This window comes from Schistocerca cancellata, chromosome 2, assembly GCF_023864275.1.
Source record: "Schistocerca cancellata isolate TAMUIC-IGC-003103 chromosome 2, iqSchCanc2.1, whole genome shotgun sequence".
NCBI lineage: Eukaryota > Metazoa > Arthropoda > Insecta > Orthoptera > Acrididae > Schistocerca > Schistocerca cancellata.
The window spans coordinates 1,069,418,840-1,069,445,940 of NC_064627.1; the positions used below are offsets into that span (position 1 = coordinate 1,069,418,840).

Consider the following 27,101-nt stretch of genomic DNA (forward strand, 5'->3'; position numbering starts at 1 on the left):
CTCTTTTTGCATGTGTTACCCTTAGACTCATCACACAAACGTGCCAGTAAAATTTTAAGTAATGTCATCTGGTTCCAAAATTTTTTAAGCAGCTAGTCCTCAAAAAATCCAGATAACCCCCCCACCCCATGAACCATGGACCTTGCCATTGGTGGGGAGGCTTGCGTGCCTCAGCGATACAGATGGCCGTACCGTAGGTACAACCACAACGGAGGGTATCTGTTGAGAGGCCAGACAAACGTGTGGTTCCTGAAGAGGGGCAGCAGCCTTTTCAGTAGTTGCAAGGGCAACAGTCTGGATGATTGACTGATCTGGCCTTGTAATAATAACCAAAACGGCATTGCTGTGCTGGTACTGCGAATGGCTGAAAGCAAGGGGAAACTACGGCCGTAATTTTTCCCGAGGGCATGCAGCTTTACTGTATGATTAAATGATGATGGCGTCCTCTTGGGTAAAATATTCCGGAGGTAAAATAGTCCCCCAATCGGATCTCTGGGCGGGGACTACTCAAGAGAATGTCGGTATCAAGAGAAAGAAAACTGGCGTTCTACGGATCGGAGCGTGGAATGTCAGATCCCTTAATCGGTCAGGTAGGTTAGAAAATTTAAAAATGGAAATGGATAGGGTAAAGTTAGATATAGTGGGAATTAGTGAAGTTCGGTGGCAGGAGGAACAAGACTTCTGGTCAGGTGACTACAGGGTTATAAACACAAAGTCAAATAGGGGTAATGCAGGAGTAGGTTTAGTAATGAATAGGAAAATAGGAATGCGGGTAAGCTACTACAAACAGCATAGTGAACGCATTATTGTGGCCAAGATAGATACGAAGCGCACACCTACTACAGTAGTACAAGTTTACATGCCAACTAGATCAGAAATTGAAGAAATGGATGATGATATAAAAGAAATTATTCAGATAGTGAAGGGAGACGAAAATTTAATAGTCATGGGTGACTGGAATTCGAGTGTAGGAAAAGGGAGAGAAGGAAACGTAGTAGGTGAATATGGATTGGGGCTAAGAAATGAAAGAGGAAGCCGCCTGGTAGAATTTTGCACAGAGCACAACTTAATTATAGGTAACACTTGGTTTAAGAATCATGATAGAAGATTGTATACATGGAAGAACCCTGGAGATACTAAAAGGTATCAGATAGATTATATAATGGTAAGACAGAGATTTAGGAACCAGGTTTTAAATTGTAAGACATTTCCAGGGGCAGATGTGGACTCTGACCACAATCTGTTGGTTATGACCTGTAGATTAAAACTGAAGAAACTGCAAAAAGGTGGGAATTTAAGGAGATGGGACCTGGATAAACTGAAAGAACCAGAGGTTGTACAGAGTTCCAGGGAGAGCATAAGGGAACAATTGACAGGAATGGGGGAAAGAAATACAGTAGAAGAAGAATGGATAGCTTTGAGGGATGAAGTAGTGAAGGCAGCAGAGGATCAAGTAGGTAAAAAGACCAGGGCTATTAGAAATCCTTGGGTAACAGAAGAAATATTGAATTTAATTGATGAAAGGAGAAAATATAAAAATGCAGTAAATGAAGCAGGCAAAAACGAATACAAACGTCTCAAAAATGAGATCGACAGGAAGTGCAAAATGGCTAAGCAGGGATGGCTAGAGGACAAATATAAGGATGTAGAGGCTTATCTCACTAGGGGTAAGATAGATACTGCCTACAGGAAAATTAAAGAGACCTTTGGAGATAAGAGAACCACTTGCATGAACATCAAGAGCTCAGATGGAAACCCAATTCTAAGCAAAGAAGGGAAAGCAGAAAGGAGGAAGGAGTATATGGAGGGTCTATACAAGGGCGATGTACTTGAGGACAATATTATGGAAATGGAAGAGGATGTAGATGAAGATGAAATGGGAGATACGATACTGCGTGAAGAGTTTGACAGAGCACTGAAAGACCTGAGTCGAAACAAGGCCCCCGGAGTAGACAACATTCCATTGGAACTACTAACGGCCTTGGGAGAGCCAGTCCTGACAAAACTACCATCTTGTGAGCAAAATGTATGAAACAGGCGAAATACCCTCGGACTTCAAGAAGAATATAATAATTTCAATCCCAAAGAAAGCAGGTGTTCACAGATGTGAAAATTACCGAACAATCAGCTTAATAAGCCACAGCTGCAAAATACTAACACGAATTCTTTACAGACGAATGGAAAAACTAGTAGAAGCCGACCTTGGGGAAGATCAGTTTGGATTCCGTAGAAATACTGGAACACGTGAGGCAATACTGACCTTACGACTTATCTTAGAAGAAAGATTAAGGAAAGGCAAACCTACGTTTCTAGCATTTGTAGACTTAGAGAAAGCTTTTGACAATGTTGACTGGAATACTCTCTTTCAAATTCTAAAGGTGGCAGGGGTAAAATACAGGGAGCGAAAGGCTATTTACAATTTGTACAGAAACCAGATGGCAGTTATAAGAGTCGAGGGGCATGAAAGGGAAGCAGTGGTTGGGAAGGGAGTAAGACAGGGTTGTAGCCTCTCCCCGATGTTATTCAATCTGTATATTGAGCAAGCAGTAAAGGAAACAAAAGAAAAATTCGGAGTAGGTATTAAAATCCATGGAGAAGAAATAAAAACCTTGATGTTTGCCGATGACATTGTAATTCTGTCAGAGACAGCAAAGGACCTGGAAGAGCAGTTGAACGGAATGGACAGTGTCTTGAAAGGAGGATATAAGATGAACATCAACAAAAGCAAAACGAGGATAATGGAATGTAGTCGAATTAAGTCGGGTGATGCTGAGGGAATTAGATTAGGAAATGAGACAAAGTAGTAAAGGAGTTTTGCTATTTGGGGAGCAAACTAACTGAAGATGGTCGAAGTAGAGAGGATATAAAATGTAGACTGGCAATGGCAAGGAAAGCGTTTCTGAAGAAGAGAAATTTGTTAACATTGAGTATAGATTTAAGTGTCAGGAAGTCATTTCTGAAAGTATTTGTATGGAGTGTAGCCATGTATGGAAGTGAAACATGGACGGTAAATAGTTTGGACAAGAAAAGAATAGAAGCTTTCGAAATGTGGTGCTACAGAAGAGTGCTGAAGATTAGATGGGTAGATCACATAACTAATGAGGAAGTACTGAATAGGATTGGGGAGAAGAGAAGTTTGTGGCACAACTTGACCAGAAGAAGGGATCGGTTGGTAGGACATGTTCTGAGGCATCAAGGGATCACCAATTTAATATTGGAGGGCAGCGTGGAGGGTAAAAATCGTAGGGGGAGACCAAGAGATGAATACACTAAGCAGATTCAGAAGGATGTAGGTTGCAGTAGGTACTGGGAGATGATGAAGCTTGCACAGGATAGAGTAGCATGGAGAGCTGCATTCAAACCAGTCTCAGGACTGAAGACCACAACAACAACAACAACAACAACAACATCCAGATAAGGTATGCAAAATAAGAAAACAGGCCTCGGCATAGTATTCATTTCAAAACTAATTGAAAGTACTCTTAATTACTTTGCTATGTGATTATTTTAATTAACATAGAATTTTTTAATTTCTATTCCGCAATACTGTTATGTAGCACCCACATACCACTGCAAATAAAGAAGAAATACAACTAAAAGTTGTTTCTATACACCAGAACTAAGAACAGTAAGTTTTTTAATGACTTTTCCAAACTGTGTAAAAATTTATGTTATTTGTGAAGCCAAGAAACTGGCAGTTTATATTCTATTCCAGGAGTAAATATAGAGCCTTGTGGGGAGTTACACCAATAAAACACTGGGTGCTGCAAGTTCACATTATCGAAGAATGGCATTCTGTAAATTTAAGATTTAAACATAAACTAACAAATGTTGAAACATGTCTTGTGACTGAAAAACTATGTTTCATGGAAGGCAGATATGTAAAATTCTGCTAAAGCTGTCAATATATTTGAATATATAAATTATATATACAGCTGTCAATATATTTGAAACAAAACATTTTACTGAATACTACCGACCAAATCTGCTTACTTATTAGCCTTGAACTGAACAGAGCAATAGAATTTCGTGAACCATACTAAATACACAATTCGGATCAAAGTGCACATTCGTATGTTATGATTCAAAATGAAGTAGCACCCAACTTATTTGAGCTTTTCAGTGTGGTTTTTAGGATGCAAATTTCCTTGGGGTACCAGTACTGTATTATCTTGTTGGTTCTTTATTAGAGCCTAACGCCTTACATCCCAGAAGATGAAAATGTGCACTTGAAATTCAGCGAACAGTTGAAACTAGCAAATAGTGCGGAATGAAACACTTTACTTCAAATAAACTGACGTCCTCTGCATACAAAATTAATAAAATTTCTTTAACAAACTAACAAAAGTAACTTCACTGTTCCACAAGATGAATAATGCTCGACTGCCAATTACATAGAAATAAAATAAAATCAGAAAATAAGCTAATAACATTTTACTTTTCTGTAAATATGTGAACTATTTTACTTAATTTGATGGTTCCCAAGCAGAGAATTTTTTTTCCATTTGACATGAGAGTTGTGAATGAAGAGAAAACAGCAAAATCATGAAATGTAAACATGGGTCATGTGGAGACTACCCCCGCTCCCCCCCAAATACAACTCAAGACTGTTGTGCCAGAAAATTTCTTCTGGGCACAGATAGCATCTGGCTGCTTGCGGCTACAGGTTATATTGCAAATAGCGACACATCAAGTACCCAGAAGAGAGAGAGGCACTGCCCATACACAACATCTGCACATGCGTGTGAGCATGCTGTAAACTGCTCAAACATAATGTTAACAGTTGCTACATCATTCTCATTGAAAGCAGTTTTTGTTATGAAGTATTGCAGTCTTCATCTTAAAGTCTTTGACACATTTTGCTGTTGATAGATGCTTGTGTGTGCACTGTTTTGTTGCTGTTATTTCCGAGTTTTGATGTAGTTTGTTTTACTGCTGTAGTATTATTCTGCAGCAGAGGGATAAAGTAAAATTCCTATCAGATTATTGGTTCTTATCAGTCAAAAATTACAAAAAATTAATTGAAAACCAAAACAATGGGAAATTCTCAGAATTATAAAAAATTGTGGGTTTTTCCCAGTTTTGGTTTTTTCCAGGGAGTATAAATGCTGAAATAGAAACCCTTTAGAGAGGCAACATTAGTCAAGTACTGCGAGGTGAGAACTAGTCTAAAAGAAAACAAAATTAATGGAGAGAGAGTGAAAGGTGGTGAAAGAATGATTCACTACAGGCAAAAGAGGTATACAGTGGCAGTAAATGTAAGGGCAAGAAACTTGAACAATGAAACTTTAAACTTTATGAAAATTTATCAATATTTGCTGACATACTCAATATCAATTTTCCAATCAATTCACTCCTTTGCTGCAGTGGACAACCTGATGAATAAATTAAAATGTTTGTAATATGTTATCATACTAGTAATTACTTGGTGCTACATTTGCCACAAACTACACAGTACACAATAAACGCTTATGTACCACTACTTTGCCTTGGTTCCTTACAACAAATCTACCACAAATTTTGCACCAATGTTCAAGAATAGCAAGGAAGAGGTGAGATACTAAAATCCCTACTAGCATCCTAGATGTTCCTTGCAAAATGTAACAGAACTTACCTCCCTGGTGTGAATCCACCACTACCTCCTCCATGATCTGCTCCACCACGGCCCATACTACTACCCCCCCTTGAGGGAGGTCCTCCCCTGCCACCTCGACTCGGGGGTCCGCCGCGCATCATTCCTCTTCCACGACTATATTAGGAAACCACATTTCAACACTTTCTTATTGAATACCACTGAATGCAAATAATTTTACTGTTTTACACATGATACCCAAATGTTCTTACAACACAACTGTATAGGTTCTTAAAGTTGTCTCCATGTGAAAACTGCAGAAACCATCTGCAAAACTAATGATTTTAATATTTACACAAAAAAGTTCTATTAAGAAGCAACACACATCCTTTAATTAGGGTTATTTTGCATACTGAACATTACTTAAGGCTACATGGTTTCCTGTAAGATCAAAATTTAGCCACCAAGTTCACTGCAGAAGTTGCTCAGAATCTTAGCTCTTTATAACTGTGGAGGTTTTAAGCCCCCCCCCCCCCCCCATATATATGAAATTAACCTAGAGCTTTAACTACTCTGAGTTGTGTGCACCATGATAGGACATGGGCCTGATGCACACTGTGCAGAGCAAAAGTAAGATGCTTTACTAAAGAACTTTACTGCCAGAAGTACTAACAAGTTTTACATCTATAACCAGTGCCTAATAATGCCAGATAGTCATCCTACTTTAGCTCTTGATCCATCTGGTAACAGCACTTTCACTGTTCTTCTGCAGCCAAACTCTCAGCTATTGAGGAGTAGCAAACAATGTCCTCATGCGGGCCCAAGAGCCACAATGGGGCAGGTGATTTCACTATGGGGTAATTTCATGCCCAAAAGTTCCCACATGACCATCACAGATTTTGATATTTTGTATGAACGATCACACATGTTCCAAGTGTCACTATCATTAATCCAGTACTTCTGCAGATATAGCAATTTGCTTAACCCCATAGCACAGTTATCAACAGTGCACATTTGAGTATTTTGTTACACATATGCCTAGCAATATTTTCTCGAAAGAAACAAAACTTGTATAACTTTTTGCACTCTCTTAGGCGAAATAAAACATTTGCACATGGATAATCTGAAGCAAAATTCGCAAAAAAATAACAAAACACCCGTAATAATGGTCTTACTTAGATCATAAAATTTTGTTCAACAGCTTTAAACAGTTACAAATTGAAGATGAAGTCAACGATTTTTCTAAAAACACCAAAAATGGCTATTATTGGCCCAGTTTTACAAAGGGGTCTTTTGCAAACTCAAACCATTTTCTGTCAAAACACCCATGTTCTAAACAACCTAAACTGTATTTGGTTTTCCAATGCATGCTTGGAAGGCCCTAACAAGAACAACAAGGTGGAGTTCGATTGAAAATGAGCCATGTTCTGCTGGCACTCTAATCTGACATTTTTTTTATTAAGCTCTACAATTGTTTGATACTGTCTGGGGAAGACAATTTCAAAAGTCCTAATAACTAGGAAGTGAGAATGTCTGAATAGCTCTAAAAACTTAAAAATGTTGTGTGTTGGCCAGATATCTATGAAGAAATATTGATAAGACAGGAGACAAGAAATTGCAGTTTTCGAGTGTGATTACCTCAAATTGTTAGAATCACAGACAATAGAAAGTTATTTTAATTAGGTAGCTTAGTCTAGTTCACTTTTTATAAAAAGAATTTCAAGTTCACTACCTAGTTATCAGGACTTTTATACTGTCATCCCCAGGTAGCACTAAACAATTTTAATATACAGTAAGAGACATCAGATTTATTGTGAGTACCAGCAGAACATGGACCCATTTTCAATGCACCTCCACCTAGTTCCTTTTTGGGGCCTTATATGCTCACATCACGAAGTAGGTTTTTTTAGTTGGTTTGGAACAGGGTCTTTCTAATGAAAACTGTTTTAAACAGTTTGCAGAAGATATTTGTAAAAGTGCGTTTTTGAGAATTTTCTTAAGTTACCATTGTTTCTGCGTGCTCTATGAAAATTTTTTAGTAAATCAGTGTTTGTGATTTAGTTACTGCAGCAGCCTATATACATTACCTGCATTTATCAAAAATTAACTCTGTATTAGAGTGTTCAAAGAACTATAATGTCCAAACAGTCTCAGAAACTAGTAATTTTTATTATGTTTTTGTGCTGTCTTCATTTTCTAGAAATATTGTTTATTGTATTTACAGAAATTCTTATGGGGCATAAGTAACATTTCACCTCAACAGATACAGGATCTGTCATACTCGTTCACTTGACTGTGTGTAGGGTGTCAATTGCAGATCTAGGCAGCCTGTTACAGGATGTACAGAGACCAGGAAGGACTCGGGATGTTGTACCAACCCCCAATCTGAAGTGCTGTCTTTCATTACAACTTAGCCAGCAAAAATGAAGGTGACCAGTCTTAATTGTCAGCAGTTCAAACAAAAGGTGAATGATGGTACCCCTTTGGGAAATGGCAGCAAGGGACAGGAAAGTACTCCAGCCACACTCTTATGTATGCCTGGGGACCTCATTCAACATGCTGAAGAGGCTGTTCCAGCAGCCACTGACAGAACAGGGTGCAACAAACTGCATATTGTGGCATGCATTGGAATAAATGATGCCTGTCATCTGGGCTCTTGAGGCCATTCTAGTGACTGGCACAGAAGGTTAAAAAGAAACCTTGTGCATGCTCACAACTTGCAGCACTGTCCCCAGAACTGATCATTGCCCTTTGGTTCAGAGTCAAGTTGAAGGACTGAACCAGAGCCTACGAGGGTTCAGTGACAACCTAGACTGACTTCGTGGACTTGTGGCGTAAGATTGAGAACTGTAGGATTCCCCTAAATGGGTCGGACATGCACTAGGCATCAGAGTCTGTTGTCAGGTAGCTGACTATGTGCGGGGGTGCACACTAGGCATTTTAGATTACGCGCCTCTTCATCCGATCCCAATAATGATAACAGTAGGAAACCCAGAAGTAGCAGTGTAGGACCAAAAGAAATGCCTCTCACAGATAAGAGTATTAAAATCCTAATGGTAAAATTTTGAACAATATGGGACTTAACTTCTGAGGTTATCAGTCCCCTAGAACTTAGAACTACTTAAACACAACTAACCTAAGGACATCACACACATCCATGCCCGAGGCAGGATTCGAACCTGTGACCGTAGCGGTCGCGCGGTTCCAGACTGTAGCGCCCAGAACCGCTCGGCCACTCCGGCCGGCAGCAATTAAAGTGCCAGAGTTTGTAGCCCTCATGAATAGCAGTGAAGCTCGCGTAACACCAAGTACAGAGAGCTGGTTGAAACCTGCAACTGATAACTGAGATTTTTGGGGAGAATTTTAGTGTACATAGAAATGATAGGCAAATAGGAAATGGAGGTGGTATAATCATCGCAGTAGACAAGCAACTCAAAAACACTTAAACATATATAGAAGCCACATGTGACACTGTTTAGGAAAGATTCACTAAAAGGGGTGGGCACAAAATAGTTTGATCCTCCGATTGCCCACCAGACTCATCTCCTGGTGTAATCTAAAACTTTAGGGACAACCTCAGTTCACTTTTGTGTACACTCCCAAGAATACTGCAATCGGCAGTAGAGACTTTAATTGTCCAACAATTAATCGGGAAAATTGCAGTTTTATTAGAGAGAGCCTGATAAGACATGCTGTGAAACATTAATAAATGCCTTCTCTGTAAATTGCCTAGAATGTAGTTCAAAACCCCACTCATGATGGAAATACATTGGATCTAATGGCAACAAATAGACCTGACCTCTTTGAGGATGCTATCATTAAAAATTATCTGTGAGCACGACATTGTTGTGGCAACAATGATTACCAGGGTACAAAGGATAACTAAATCAAGCAGAAAGATAAGTGTGTTCAGTAAACTAGACAAAAAATCAGTACTGTCACATCTCAATGAGAAACTTAACTTTCAGCACATGGCAGGAGCATGTAGAGGAACAACTGCACAAGTTTAAAAGAACAGTTGACTATGCACTGGATAGATATGTACCCAATAGAACAATCCATAATGGGAGGGAACCTCCATGGTTTACAGTCACTGTAAAGGAACTTCATGAAATCAGTGTTAATGTCAGTGGTGTTGACAAACAGCTGAAATCGTTAAAACGGAAAAAGCACCGAGGCCCGATCGAATCCCTTTCAAATTCTATACTGAACCTGTGGCTTTTCTAGCTATAATCTATCTTACATAACTAACAAAAACCCTTGCCAGGTTCTTGGAAAAAGCACGTCACACCTGCCAACAAGAAGGGTAGTAGAAGTGATTCATGAAACTGCCGCCCAATATCCACGAGATTCAGATTTGTTGTAGAAGCTTAGAACATATTCCGAGCTGAAACATAACGAGCAATCTTTAACAGAATGACCACGCCAACAACCACGAGCACGGATTTCGAAAACATCTATCATGTGAAACAACTTGCACTTTCCTCACATGACTTACTGAAAGCTTTGGATCAAGGCAATCAGGTAGATGCAGCAATTCTTAATTTCCTAAAAGCATCGGACTGAATACTACACCCACACTTATTGTCAGAAGTATTATCATATGGGGTATCGAGTGAAATTTATGACTGGATTGAGAACTTTTTGGTAGAAAGCATGTTATCTTGGATGAAGAGGAGTCATTAGATGTATATAAATAACTTCAGGTGTGCCCGAGTGGAGCATGCTGGGACCATTGCTATTCATTTTGTATATTAATGACCTTGCTAACAATAGTAACATCAGACTTTTTGCAGATGATGTAGTTATCCATAACAAAGTACTATCTGAAAGAAGCTACATAAATATTCAGTCATATCTTCGCAAGATTTCGAAGTGGTGTGAAGATTGGCAACTTTCTTAAAATGTTCAAAATGTAAAATTGTGTACCCCACAAAACAAAATACATAGTATCCAATGCCAGTAATATCAATGAGTCACTGTTGGAATCTGTCAACTCATATAAATACCTGGGTGTAACACTTTGTAGGGATATGAAATGATCTCTCAGCTTTCAATTATGAGTTAAGCATGTGGTATACTTCTTTTAAATGGCAGAGTACTGGGGAAGTACAGTCAGTCTACAAAGGAGATTGCTTAGAACTCACCTGTACAATCCATGCTAGAATATTGCTGCAATGTGTGGGACTAACGGGCTCCATACAAGAATGGAATGAGAAGAAACCCTAATAACTAACAACAGGAAGTACCCTTCCGCCATGCACCTCACAGTGGTTTGCAGAGTATGGATGTAGATGTATTGTACATTAACTACTCAAAACACAAAGGGCTAACTAAATAACTTTTGACCTGTAAAAGTTATTTGTAGACTTCTGCAAAAATGGTTCACCCTTTCTTCTTCTGCAATATATACCTGTTCCTGATTTAAAGAATTTGACAATTTTAGGTTTCCTCCCTACCCCTATCACTTCTATCCTAGGGTAAGTTGTCATGCCACACAGGAATCTAGCTAGTTGAACACACACTACAGTTTTACTTCCCAACATTATGAAAAAGGTAGTGTTACTAACCACATAGTGAATACGTTAACGACAGGCATAACTAAGGCAGCAAACAACTAAACTTTTGGCCACCAGTAGACCTGCCCTCTGCAGTTGTTTGTTGTTCACAACAATGAATATTTTACAAATACCCTGTCCATTCTGTAGTTATGGAAGTTGGAGGCAAGCCAATGGTAGCATTATTGGTGTTAGTTTATTACACACATTTTTATTCCAATAACATACAAATTAATTGCACTTTTAAAACATTTTCGTTTACATTTTGCCACACATCTGCATCTGTCTGCTGAAGTTGCAATGTTTTCCTCTGAAACCACATTTTCTGTGGTGGGTGGCAAAGCACAAATTATTCTGTATGGATGGCCATTTCATATTTTCTGCTTCTGCTATTTACAGGCTTGCTTTTATTGGCTTATACGACTTGATTATATTGTACCCACTAACCCCAGGGGCCAAAAACGATTCCATTTCAAAGATCAGGAGGTACATATGATAAGAACCACTAATTTTCATTGTAATCTGGAGACAACTGATGTCTCCTACTATTATGTCACAAAGATATATAACAGCTCTAAAAATGCAAACGAAAGCAACTAGAAATAAAGAGAACACTGAGTCCATATGCTTTACCTGTAATGTAGCCCAGATAACTGGCACAATGTAGGGATGTATTTTGCTTCCAAATAAAGTATGGTTGCTGTGAAACGATCTCCACGGTATTGTTTTGTGACATAAAATTGAAAATTGTGAACACCGGCCCACCGACTAGCTCTCGGGTGTATTCTGAAATTATATTGAAATCCAATACCACGTCCTAAGTCGTAGGGGGCTTTATCTACTTCCTGCTCATAAAAATGTTCAAAGTTCACTGGTACCCTATTACATAGAACACTCATCTGCTTTACAGATTTACACTAAATGTGAAACATCTAATAATAAGCAACCTCCGCAAAGACAACACAAACAGGTCCAAATACAGCACAGCACTTACTGTAGCATAGTCTGCCCTGTGTTGACTTAGAAGCTGATAGTTACATTATCCAACCAGTTTCAGTCATCTGATGATCATCAGGGTCATAAAAGTATTCATAGTATCATGTTATCATGGAATGGGATGAGACTGACCTTGGAGGGTGAGATTGAACAAAGTTCAACTTTCTATTTGAAAATAAATTTCAAGCTAACAAGTACAGCTATTTTCCTTTCTCAGTGTGGGCACTATTTGTGAACTATCTTTGAGAGTGGTGGCCATCTTAAATATCAAGTGATGCTTACAGTTTGGAGAGAAGCACATTTTGAAGTTCAGTGAATTTTTTGCATTTTTCCACTGATCTATTTACGAATGCATGCAAGTTAAATTTGATTTAGGTATACCGTTATTTAAATATTATCTTTAGAATTGTTATTCCTTGGTCATTTAGCACTGTTTATTAATATTTTTGCAACAAGTCAGAAAACTGACTATAACTTCTAAATCTCCATGGAGTGAGATTGATCATGGCAACACAAAAATTCTCTGCTGGATAAATAGACATGATATAAAATCTGGAACCCTTAAATATTAGGTAATTTTACTATTAGTGAAAAATACAGAATGTTTACACTTCCTTGCTTGTTTTATTACAGTGATTCAAAATGGGAAGAACATATAAACATGCCCTGGGTTGTAGAGTATACGCTAATTACTCTGAATCCCAATTTGAAGAAGCTTTAAAAGATGTGATTGGCAACAATATGTCACTGAGGAAAGCAGCTACAAAGCACAAATTAGCGTATGGTACTTTATATAACAAATACCACGGACTTAGAATTTAAAAAATCTGGTGCTCAGACAGTTTTTAGCCAAGATGATGAAATAGCATTTCTGACATCTCTTGCCTCCTGGCGATTCCCATTGACTGTTAGACTTATGAATGTTTGTTATATCTTTCCTGGATGGACAAGGCAGAGTATGCACTAAATTAACAGAATCTCCCAGTAAATACTGGATTCCTGGAATCTTACAGCGACAAACATTTTGCCGGGATGTGTCTAGCATCTAACATTACAGTGTCCCATTCTAGTGTCTCACATGAAGTTGTCATTGCATATTCTGACAATATGTGTGAAAGAGACTCTTGTGAATGTGCCTCCAGCTAACACATTCAATTATAACCAAATCAATGTCAGTAATGACTCCGGGAAATCTATAGTGATCTATATACGTGGAACAAAGTACCCCCAAAAAGTCTGCAGTCACTCCAAATCACTTTGGCTGGACCAAACTGCATGAGGTTAACATTGATCACTTTTGGTCACTAGTACTGTAGTTTCATGCAGTAATAACGAGGTGGTTAATCTCACCCCAAATCAGGTTTAGGGTCGATCGCCCATATTTAATTTTTTTATGCTTTATGGGTAATGAAGAAAAACAGAACTTTTTGTGAACCCCTTCAACTTATTTTTATGAACAGTAATTTTTATCCTAATGAATTAAACTATGTTAACTCCAGCAGAAGTGATCAACCTCACCCGACTCCACGGTACGCGAAATATAAAATAATTGTCAGGTGATGGAATGATGAATAATACACTGATCATATAAAATAAATTACAATATAACAGTTTATTATGGTTTTATCACAGACGTTCCTGATTCTATATTTCCAACTTATATGATACTGTTAACACTTATGAACGTGATGGTCAGGCAATTGAACTTTATTGTACAAATAAAGTATTGTACCACCAACTCAAAGCATTGTGCCAGCAGCTCATGGTCTTGGGTTGCATTCTTACTTCCCGAGCATGGGTCCCGGGTTCGACTCCTGGCGTGGTCGCGGATTTTCCCTGCCTCGAGATAACTGGGTGTTTGTGCTGTCATCATTTCATCTTCATGAAGTGGTGAGGTTGGACTGAGCAAAGGTTGAGAGTTTGTACGGGTGCTGATAACTGCGCAGTTAAGCGCCCCACAAACCAAAACATCATCATCGCAGTGATACGACATTTTTCAAATGAGCTGTAGGCACCACTTACAAAAAATACATTGAAAACATCATTAGATTATATAAATCCAGTCTTCTGTCATCAAAGTGCCGTCACCATTTGTGAAAGGCATTATCTACACTCTAAGGTTAGAGCGTGGATGGCCAATCTTAACAAACCTGTGCCCATTAGTGCTACCCTTCTCTGTACATATTCAATATCCCATTAGTCCTATTTGGTATCCATCCCACACCCTTGAGCAATATTCTAAATAGTCTGCACACATGATTTGTTAGACTGACTGCACTTCCCAGTAACCTTACCCAAAACTCAGCCTACGTGATGACTCCACCTCATATCCCGATGAAGTGTTACACGCAGACATTTGTATAAGTTAGTCGATTTCAATAGTGACATTGATATTATAGTTGCATGATACAAAATTTTTCTATTTTGTAAAGTGCACATGATTATACATTTCTGAACATCTAAAGCAAGTTGCCAATCATTGCACCATTTTAAAATCTTATCAAAAATCTGAGTATTTATGCAGCTTTCAGACCTAGTTCATTAAACATAACAGCATTGTTTGCAAATAGTGTGAGGTTACTAGTAATACTGTCCGAAAGGTTATTAATTAGAACATGAACAAAGACCCCAACACACTTCCCTGGAGCACACTAAGTTACTTCTACATCTGACAATGACTCTCCATCCAAGATAACATACTGTGAGTTCCCTACCAAAAAGTTCTCAATACAATCACAAACATTGAATCATATCCCACATGATTGTACTTTTAACACGAATAGTAGGTGTGGAACTGAGTCAAATGCTTTTTGGAAATCAGGAAATACTGCAGCTATCTGATTACCTTGATCCAAAACTTTCTCAGTATGTCATGTGAGAAAAAAGTGAATCCAGTTTCACATGATTGATGTTTTTGGAATCTTATGTTGGTTACCATGGAGGACATTCCGTTCAAGATAGCTCCTTAAGTTTCAGCTCAGAATAATTCCTAAGGTTCTACAACAAATTGATATCGAGGATATTTGACGTTAAGTTTTGTGGATCACTTACTACCGTTTTTGTATGTGAGTGTGACCTGCGCTCTTTTCCCAGAACTGGGCATGGCTTTTTGTTCAAAGGATCTACAATAGAATATAGTTTAGACGATAGGCTAACTCAGCTACATATTCAGTACAAAATCTGGTAAGGATTCCATCTGGGCAAAAGGATTCATTCAAGTATAACTATTTCAGCTGTTTGTCAACACAACTGACACTAATACTTATTTCATTCATCTTTTCAGTGTAAGTGGATTAAATTAGGGCAATTCTCCTGCATTTTCCTTTGTGAAGAACATTTGAAAATGGTGTTAAGCATTTCAGCTGATACTTTGTTACCATCAATTTCAGTTCTAGTCAGATTCGCAAATTAGGTGCCACTAACAGCCTTTATATACAGCCAGAATTTCTTTGGATTATGTGAAAGATCATTTAACAATATTCTGTTGCTGTAGTCTTTAAAGGCAACATGCATTGCCCTCTCGAAAGCCAAAAAATCTCATTCAGTGCTGCTCTTATCTACAGCCCTACACTCTCCACCTATTATGCAGTAGTCTGTTTCTTTGCAGTGCCTGTAAACCACAGAGGTTCCCTCCCATTATGGAATGTTCTACTGGGTACGTATCTATCCCGTGCACGGTCTACTATTCTTTTTACTTGAGCCATTGTTCCTCTACATGCTCCTACCCTGTGCTTAAAGTTAAACATTTCTCATCGAGATGTAACGGTATTGATTTTTTTGTCTAGTGTACTGAACATATTTACCTTTCCGCTTAATTTAGTTGTCCTTTGTAACTGTGGTAATCATTGTTGCCACAATCATGTCATACTCACTGATACCATTTTTAATGTGGACATCCTCAAGGAGGTCGGGTGTACTTTATGCCATTAGATCAAATATATTTCCATCATGAATGGGGTTTTGAACTATCTGCTCTAGGCAGTTTTCAGAGAAGGCATTCAGTAATGTTTCACAGCAAGTCTTATCAGGCCACCTCCCCACTGATGATTACAGTATGGTTACAGCACATATGGAAAAGTGAACTGAGGCTTTCTCTAAAGTTTCTGTTAGGGAAGGCGCCAAGTCTGGTAGGTGACGTGATACATCTGAAAGTGTCCGTAATGAACATACCTGCCACCCAAAAACATCTATTCCCAAGGAATCATCAGAACTGTGATAGTTATACATATGATTGCCCACAATCAGAATGATTGAGTAATAGTGATGCACAGTTGCCTTCTTGACAGTGTCACTAGTTGAAGACTGGTTGTGTATGATTCCTCACCGTGTCCAACACTTTTTACAAATATTCAATAAGCAACAGAAGAAACCAATCACAAATAGGAAGAATAAATCCTAACAATCGATCAGCAAGTTCATACAAACAGGCAAACTGTTGAGCCAAATAAGAATTCCAGCAACCTCAAAAATAAGTGGTAAATTAAATTTAAAACCTAATGTAGGCTACCATTTATGTTTTCCAAGTGCTGTGTCAACCTAAGCATTACCAAACACACACACACACACACACACACACACACACACACACACACACACACACACACACACACACATATATTCGTACTACACGTGTACCAGTTCCTTTCAGGTATGTGATGCAATGAAACTATTGCTAACTAATGTTATTTTACTAATAAAATAGGCCTTCATTTCTTGTGAAAAATACACTAAGTTCCAATACAACAAAAACGTTAAAACCTTGACAAAATCAGACAGTGTCTACAAACAACAAAATTTGGTGGATGACGCTCACTTCCAATGATACATACCTCGAACCTCTCATGCCGTCACCGTATCCACCCCTTCCTCGTGGTGGTCCACCTCTACCAGGGCCACCCCGACCACGACCTCTTCCACCTCCAAAGCCACCCCTTGGAACATCTTCCATTCTGCTCTTCTAAATGCATGCAGGAAACACGGAAGAAACAAAATTAATGAACTCGACAAAAATATATCTAGTTTCTACATCTGTAACGAAAAAATGTACGTAATTATCAGAAATCGTAGCCAACAAACCTAATATGTTTACACTCTTTAATATCACAGCTTGATTAGCACAAATATGCAATCCGATAGGCAAATGCATATTCGCTGAAATCTTCGTGCGGAAGAAAAAAAAAAAATCAGAAAAGCGTTGACTGTATTAAATAATCCATACAAATCCACACAACATGGCCAACATCCCGGTGGATTCTATGCCAATGAAACAGCGAAGGTTAAAAGTCTACGACTGCCAAACTTAACACTGCAAAAATAATTACATGCAAAAACAAAATGTGAAAAATGATACTTTGGTGCTGATTCTTAACGCACGTAGATGACAATATATTAGTATTGTACTATTGTTTTGGACACAATAATACCCAAATATAAGGACATTAGAACTATTTTAACTTCGAAACATTAAAATAATAGGTTACTATCACTATGGTAACAACGAAGTTATAATGAGGAATATGATATATACTGAACACATCAATTTGGGAGCTTCGCCTACCCGATATGATTACTACCGGCATACACTAAATTAGGTGTGAAGAACGACTTACAAATTAGACCGTATTTCAATCTTCTAAAAACTACCAACAGTAAGGACATATGGTTATTTTGAATACAAAAACGAACAAGTTTACCCCCAACACAAACACAAAAACTTAAAAACTGCTAATTTACACACCTTCGCGCTTTCCTCCAAAATCAAAATGGATCTTCCACACGTACACCGTTCAGTTAATAGCGCTGGCGTTATCGAGAATGAACGCGCTCCCTTCTTGTTTCCGCTTTGAAAATCAATAATGTTATCTATGATACAAGGAAGAAACAATGTCAAACATTTAAATTTTCGTTCGCTGTGCAACATTATTTTTTAAAGTCACACTATAATCTTCAGAAATTCAGAATTTGAATATATAATCTGAAGAAATAAGAATTTTATTAGTTCCTCATTTCGTACAAAACGGATCTCGAACTATCGCAAATAGATGAACATTTCAGCGAATTCAAATAAAATAAGTGATTGAGCTCGTCAGCCCTTGAATACATGAATTTGTATTACATTTCCAGACATCGTTTGATCTCTTCAATAAATCTCATAAAGACAATGCTAAAATGAAACCAATGTGGAAAAGCTAAAGGGTGACACATGGGTACAGGTACATTACACATAAAGCAATTAAGTACAAAAGTGAAGGAAATAAACTACTCGAGAAACAAAATAAATTTAATTATTTTATTGTGCTGCAGCCTGTCACCATGCAGTGCGACACACAATATTATTTTCACTTTCTTGACACTTCTGCACAATTCACGAAAGTACACTTTATTTGTGATGTAGATTTGCAACGAAATAAACTGAACAAATTGCATGGCCAAATATTGAGGAAGATGCAACATAATTCAACATTAGTTAAGTGATGTATAATAATGCATATGGCCACTATATACACAACAATTTTTATGTAAGGAAAGATAAGGACAGGCAAGGGAATTGAAAAACAAATGAATCTCCAACAGAACAGAAAGCCACTATATAAAAGGTATTGTTTTACAGTTGGACATTAAATCCCTTTATATCATAAAATAGTATTCACTCATGTGATTAGTAATAAGAGCTCGAATGACATGTACTACTGTGTAAAGTCACAATCTCTCTCTTCTCACATAATGTACAAATTCATTGTCCTACTAACATTGCGCAGCAATAAGTGCAGTAATCTGACAATTTAGTCAAATCCTATAGGTTATTTCTGGGACATAATGTCTTACACTTATAAGTAGGCTGAAATGTGAAGACAACATCAGACTGTATGCCAGACAGGCTATTGGATATAACTGTTTAACTTAGTGGACAGGATTCTACCAGAAGAACTTACCAGTAATAAATATAACTTAATGTGCAACCCAGGCTTAAGTTTATTCTCTCTTTCTCTGCTCTACGAAATAGAAACGATAGTCCCACAACTAACAAGTTATATACACATTCCGTAAATCATGAATATGATTGCTGTCCTTGATGTTGAAAGAATATAAAATGACAACATATTTTCGTAATGAAGAATATGACAATATGCAGACCATTTACATTAGCATCTTATTCCACCTTTATTTTTTCTGTACAGTGACTTATATTTCATTAGCTTCAATATCACACACACACACACACACACACACACACACACATACACATTTGATTAGATTTATTTTTCATTCCAAAATATCTGTAATAAGTAGATACTCCATGTGTAGAACATGTCAGAAAAACAAGAATAAAAAATAAATATTTACAAAGAAAAATAAATATGCTAAGGCACTTTCCACAGTTTCCAAGTGGAAGGGAATCAAAGACATGTTCAGAAAATCTTCTATGGTGTACAAGGACTTTTCAGGAAGATACAATTTCAGTTTGCGTCTGAAGTTAAACATATTTAGTATTAGAGCTTCACATTGTTCAGTAAGTGGTCAGAGACTTTTAAGTTTGAATTCTGTGCCACTCTGGGGCTTAATGGTGAATGGTTTAAATTATTTCTAGTGTTACCTATTATGGGTGCTAAGGTTATAGTTGCAGCTATTTCTATTGATGTCTGAGGACAGTGTATTGTCAGTATTTACCTCATTCGCAGACTTATGATTATAGCTATTAGGAGTAATATGTTTTTCCATTGGTTAGTACCTCCAAGTACTAGAGGCAAAAGTAAGGCAGTATCATTTAATTTCCCTGTGCAGCAGGTCAGGTATTGAAGGTTGGATGCCTGGGTGCAAAGCAGGAAGTCTATACTGACAAGTGTAGTAAATCTTGTGACACAGTTATAACCATGCAGGAAACATCAAGTAGTAAATTATATGATCTCTTTGCAGGGAGATTGCTTGATGCAGAAAAGAAACAACCAACACATTGAAGCTGGTACATATTAAGCAACCAATTATCGCAATATCTGTACCCATAACCTAATACCTTGTAACTGTGAATATTATTATTATTTTCGAATTCTGATTCTATAACACGGGACTTGCATTTAAAGTTCTTGTTACTATCAAAACCTAAGAATTTAAAAATATTTCACTTCTTTTATTTATCTTATCCTCATGTTTTATTTCAATGATGTGGACAGCTGTTATGCAGTACAGATTTGTGTGTACTCTGTTTTATCCAAGGGCCATTTGTACAAATTCATGACACCTTTCAGTTAATCTCTGTTCCCATAATAGTATGGGAAATGTGTTGAATCAGTGCAGAATAACAGCAAACCAGAGTATAAACTATCTAGCGATTTCAGGTGGACTAGAAAGGTTCCCTGGGGAGTAAGTTAAACTAGTAATCAGAAACATCTACTAAATCAAATAATGATTACAAGATCTGGTATGATTGTTCATCTTAATGAAAAAGAATAAGAAAGCCTGATGTAGGACCAATTATTTTGAAGAATCATTGACTCAGTATTTGCCACTGCATTTCATCTGCTGAAGTACACATATGCAAATTCTTCTACCTTATAAATGACAAAGTGGAGAATGTGACTGGCAGTGGCTTTGTACCCATATTTACTGTATTAGTCTGTTGTTTACTATACCTGTACTACATGGCGTTAATGGGGACAAACAAGTTTCCTTACTGGTATCTCAAAATTTAATGTCACTAGTGTAACAGAGTTTGGAGAACAATGTTTTGTAGTTACATTCGGTACATATACTGGAAGCATATCCATTTGCACATTGATAAGACTCAAATTTATCTCCTACTTGAAACTTTCATATCCTTGCATTATCGTTGTTATATTATATTTTAACTCAGTCCTTGATTTGGTAAACATTGTGCAAAATAGCTCTTGTGGTACTGAAAATCTCTCCTGTAAACATATTTATAGTGTCACAACTATTTTCTCTTATTTGCTGAACGACAGATTCATTGATGTTAGAAAGAATCAAAATTAGCTCTCACTTATCATCACTTTGAACACTTCTATTTAGAGGGGTCAGTTTCTGAGAACTATATGACAATACTTTTACCTCTATTTTTGAAGAATTAGCCTTCCACGTTTGGTGAAAATCCGTCTAAGCTATATGACTAATATTGACTTACTTTGACTCTCTCATGTTTCATAGTCCCAATATCATCTTCATAATGAACTGTCTACATTTCACTATTGGTGGTAGTTACTGTGATATTTCTTTATTAAACAAGGCACTGAGTAAAATTCCAACAGTTTGCAAAGAAAAACATTGGTTACTGTGATTTTGCGTTTGGTGGATGTTAGGTCATACGTTTACACAATGTAGATAACACTTCGAATTTTTCTTTAAACATGAGACGAAATCTACGTCCATCTTCAGTCTTGAGAAAAATGATTGTACATATTCCACTCATTTCTTGTAGTGCACCCAAACTATGGACTGAAAATGAAATATTATTATTTATAACATCCCTCATTTCTCATTTATGCTTCGCAATATTGAAAGGAGTGTTTGGTAAATAATAGTATGCAAACCAGGCAGTACTTCAGCATATAATGAACATGCTAAACTTTCTTATCTACTGTAACTACAGACTTTTTGAATGAAATAAACTAATTATTTTAAGGGTCATTGATAGCTGGTATAACAAGAATTATTGTGTGTTTGTAATAACATAAAGGAAGGGATCACACGTTTATTTTTATTTTGAGCATGAGTTTTCATAAGCTGATGACCTGGTTTGCATTCAGTTATTTCTTTTATAATAGACTGTGTCATGAATTTCTAACAACTGCAAGTGCATTGACATGTGCTATAGAACACCTACTGAAGAGCCATTTAAGCCTCAGATGCACAAATAAAATATTGTCAAACATTCGAATATTGCAGTTTGATACTAATTACTACGTGAATTACACAGCAGTAACTAAGCAAAACGTTTCTCTTTATGTGTAAATAAATTTAAACCACAAAAATAAAATAATTTATGTAAATCTACGTAAGAAACGCTGTATTTTTATATTAATTCCGTGTATTGTCTTTAAATTGTCTTATAATGTAAAACTGTAATTGATTCGTAAATGTGAGGGAACATAGAGATGTTAAATAGAACATTTGTATCTTTCAATTGGCAAGTAATGCATCACACGCAGCACAGGCGGTGTCAACAATCAAATGTTATGCGGTCAGTCACGCCAGAAAGGAGCACAGCAAAGTCTCTCGAACATTTTTCCAAGCAAGAGGCTTCCAGAACAGGAAGAGACTGAGGAAAAATGGCAGTAAAGTTGCCTTAAGTTGTCTACTTGTATACAAAACATGCACAGCATGTGGCTCGCTCTCAGTGTATCTCTCTCTCTCTCTCTCTCTCGATGTTTCTCTCTCTTAAAGACCACTCTCCTGAACAATTTTGTACCTGAAAGATATTTTCAAGCTGTGTAAAGTATTTATCTACGTAAAGGTATCGTCAATATATTATTACTGTTATTGTTTACCAACATTTCATTTCAACAGCATTAACCTTGCTTGCCAACTTTTCTATGTTTCAGCTAGGAGAACTATAAGACTGTCGAAATATCATTTGCTGGCCACTGCCAAACGTCATTGACATTTGTAGCAGCCACTTGTGCGTCCCTGAGATCTGTAAGGCCAGTCTGTAAAGGTAGTTTCTGGGCAGCACTTTTGTGCACAATGCGTAATATTAATGATCGGCATGTGGCCAACAAATGATGTGCACAGTCAGTCCATTCTGTGTTATCAAAGCAGGTTAGACAAAATCCTGAATTATTAGTTTTCTCTCTCTTAGTGGTAAATTTATCTGTGCTGTGTGACATTTTAAACCTATCATTTTCGTTTTCTTACTTTACTGCTTGTTTTAATTAACGGCACTTCAGTTAATTTCCTGTTATCAAAATTTATTTTCCAGTTGCTAATAAAGAGCGCCACACAAAATAGAGAAAACTTTCTTTTTTGAAAATAATAATGCAACTGGCACCCATGCACTGGTGGAGTATTGAGGAAATAGATGCTGAAATGGTAAATAGATTCCTTTCGTAGATGATGAGCTTCATTTCCACTCCACTGCATCGGTAGAGTATTGAGGAAATGGATGTTGAAGCAGAAAATAGATTCCTGTCATAGATGACAAGCCTCACCTCCACTCCAAGGTGCAGTACTGCATGAAATGTATGGTTGCTTGCATGCTACCATCGCAGTATGTAATAGTGTTGCCCTGCATAGTCGCATCATTTCGTGGTCAGCAGAACCATTGTATTGTGCTTTCAGCATAGAACACTGTCGCTATTTAGGCCCTGTAGCGTAGAATTAGAGCTATAACTAAGCTGTGCCGCAACTGCAAGCAAATTTTCATGTGTTATGTTTAAGTTGTCTTGGTATTATGTCAGTTGTTGTGTCTATAAAGTTTCATTTAGTTATTCAGGCTAGATCGATGGAGGGTTCCATCTTTAGGCATAGTGGTAAATTCGCAAACATGGATTCTGTACAAGGCTGGCTCTAAGCACTATGGGACTTAACTGCTAAGGTCATCAGTCCCCTACAACCTAGAACTACTTGAACCTAACTAACCTAAGGTCATCACACACATCCATGCACGAGGCAGGATTCGAACCTGCGATCGTAGCGGTCGCGCGGTTCCAGACTGTAGCGCCTGGAACCACTCGGCCACTCCGGCTGGCCCTGTACAAGGAACTACTAACTAAGACGTTGGCGATGTTAGCAATGTTGCAGCTGATTCGGTAGCAATTGGAACTGAGCCAGATAATACAGCAGTTGGCATAACTGAGGAGTCTCTATCTTCAGGGGTGCCAAACAAAGCCCTGCACCTGTTGCAGAGTCTTTTGCAGCTTTATTAGACAGAATCGCGCACTTGATGAATGAATGTGAAGAAGCTTAAGCTACAAAAGAAAGAGAATGCGAGAAAGCAGAAGCTGCTAGGAAAGAGAACGTGATAAAGAGCTCATTAAGCAATCATGAAACAAAACAAGAAATACAATGAAATGCAAGTAGCGAAAGAAAGAGAACGAGATGAAGCACTGGCAGCGAAACTGATTGCTTGTTCCAAAAGTATAACAAAAGAATTCTTAGCACTGCAAAAAAGTCACTAAATACCCAACTGAAACAGCAACTAAATTAATGAGTGATGTCAGTGCTGTGCAAACTGCACAGAAAACCATTGAAGATACGATAGAATAAGCGCAAAGTGGACAAAATATGAAGGAAGAATCCATTGCGCAATTAGCACAGTCAGTAAATAGTTTATCTCTCGAATCAGATCCAGTTGCTATGGCTAAAATAGCTGAGCAAAGTTAGGCTATAAATAAAGAATTCCATGACTAATTGAGAGAAAAAAAGACAAAATGACAGGTGATCGGATTAAATCCGAAGTAAAGATCGCGATAGCCAGCGCTAGCGGCGAAGAAGCCGCAGAATTAAATAAAACTGAGAGAATAATAGCCACCGAGACAGAGCAGCTTAACCCTCCTAGTACCACTATGATAAATGAGACCCCATAAGCACATTTGAAATATATACATATATATATATATATCCCTTGTTTTCAAAACGCTTATCTTCGAAATTTATGACTTTGTCTTTCTAAGTTGCTTGTATGCAATGACATATTGTTCAGTTTTGCTTTTACAACATATTAAAATTTATTCAGTACCATTGGCATCAGCATGACCCCAATCTAAATTTTTGTTTTGTTTCTTGACTGTAACATTATGAAAACAGAATGACGAATTTTACGTTGAACAAATGTTATATGAAACACCTACAACAATGAAACTAACATTTCCCTCTTATTATTTATATGCATTGTTGCTGTTTCTTGCCTCAGCTGCTGTTATGTATTATCTCAGTTGTTGCTAGTGTTTTGCCTCAGCCTGTGCAAGAACTACATTATGCTAGAAAACGTTTGAGTAGTGCTGAAATACAAGCAATTTTGAATGAAGAAGAGGAATTAGGAGATATACTATCTGATGACGATGAAGAGATTGATGCTATTATTTCTGGAGGTAGTGAATCAACTGAAGATTCTGATGAAGAGAGATTTGGAAACTCAATTCCTGAAGTTGCTGACATCTCAAATCAGAATGTTTTCAAGTAAGTATATATAATCTACCATATGTTTGCAAAAACTTAAATGATAGTACTACTACTAATAATAATATGTAAGTTTATATGTAAAATAGTAATCCCATTTTTTCAGATCGAGAAATGGAAATGAAACCTTGGGAAAAATCCTGTTAGATTACATGGGAGACAGCCAGCACAAAATGTATTGAAGACAGCTCCAGGTCCCATGAGGCAAACTGTAAGGAACATAAATACTGTGCAGTCAGCATTTGAATTATTTATGAAGCTCAGCAATTTTGCAGATTATTTTGAATTGGACCAAGATGAAAGGTAACATTACTTTCTGTAACAAATGGACCGATCTTCATAGAGAAGAATTTGAATACTTTCTTTGCCTGCTTATTCTTGTGGGAGTGTACAAAAGCTCACAATGAGAGCATAATGAATTTATGGAACGAAGAGCATGGCTGACTTATTTTCCATAGTTATATGGCTAGGAACCGCTTTACAGAAATATCACACTGTATTCGGTTTGATGATGCTCAGTACTGGCGACAGAATCGTAGCCCTGATAAATTGGCTCCTATAAGCGATTTATTTGAACAGTGGGTAAGCATGTTACATGAGGCATACGAACGACACGAAAATATTACAGTTGATCAACTGGCAACTTTTAGGGGTAGGTGTCCATGTCGCCAGTACATCCTCTCAAATCTTGGAAAATATGGTATAAAGATATGGGCCGCATGTGATGGCACTAATTACTGTGTCACACACCTGCAGGTGTACATGGGAGAGGGCGAAGGCCAGCATAGACAAAAAATCAGGGAAAAAGAGTAGTGTTAGAATGGACAGAACATTTATCTGGGAGTGGTAGAAATACCACAACAGATAATTTCTTTACAAGATTGAAGTTGGCATAGGAACTAGAACGAAAACAGATGACTGTGCTAGGAACACTAAGAAACAGTTGTCGTTAATTACCCGCAGAATTTATCGAAGCAAGGGGAAGAACTGCAGCTTCATGTCTCTTCGGATTCCAGAAATCAGCTACGATAGTCTCCTATTGACCAAAAAAAGGGCAAGATAGTGGCATTTCTGAGTACTATGCATTTCAGAGTGGAAATAGGTGACAGCAAAACAGCAAAATCTATTATAATTCTAGACTATAATGCAACTAAATCAGATGTAGACACAATGAACAAGTTAGTTAGGATGTACACCACAAAACATATGACAAGAAGATGGCCCACGTTTATTTTTTATAATATTTTGCATATTAGTGCCCTGCATGCTTTCATAATTTGGCTGGACGTAAACCTGGACTGGAATAAAAGAACCAACTACACAATAAGAGAATTTCTTCTGGAATTGGAAAAAATCTAGTACAGAAAAACAGAAGTCAATGCAGTGAAGCTTCTCTTCCTCATCCTTCTTCAGCAGAAGTGCATATGTGGGGAAAATGTGGACGATTCTCCCTATTCGAACGTTCAGTGGATAGAAAACATTCAGAAACGTGCAGAAGAAGCTTTTCTTTTGTCTGTAAACAATATTCAGAGATTCTTTGTTTTAAATGTAAAGATCTATAATATCAGCGATTAAGACAAGATCTGTAACTGCTTATATACATGCTTTACCTGGTTTCAATCAGTAATGTATGATTTTATGTCAGTTCATTAAAATAAATAAAATACTGCCATTATATCCTGTGTTAATTACTTGGTGTCGTACCCCAGCGGTACTCAGTGTAACAAAAAAATTGTTGTAGTAGGAGGGTTAAGCAGGTTGCTGCAGACGAAATACCAAAGTGGTGCTAAGAAATCGCGACACAAATCCAGAGCGTTCTTCGCGTTGCGAAAACATTGCCGCAACAA

The 27,101-nt window shown here is 37.5% G+C and overlaps 1 protein-coding gene across 4 annotated transcripts in view; it reads right to left on the reverse strand.

Annotated features, from left to right (window-relative positions):
* Positions 1-17,987, reverse strand: part of LOC126163067 (RNA-binding protein FUS-like) — a 123,611-nt gene extending 105,624 nt beyond the window's left edge. For 3 of the 4 annotated variants that reach the window (XR_007535152.1, XM_049919972.1, XM_049919971.1), the window contains exons 1-3: positions 17,864-17,987; positions 16,956-17,083; positions 5,615-5,749 (exon numbers count right to left, since the gene is read on the reverse strand). Coding sequence is in view for 3 of the 4 variants with exons in the window: in XM_049919972.1 (XP_049775929.1) it covers positions 5,615-5,749; positions 16,956-17,074 (254 nt within the window). In the remaining variant the exon portion in view is untranslated. The remainder of the gene's footprint in view (positions 1-5,614; positions 5,750-16,955; positions 17,084-17,863) is intronic. The other variant, XM_049919973.1, reaches the window with a different exon arrangement.
* Positions 17,988-27,101: the final 9,114 nt, after the last annotated feature.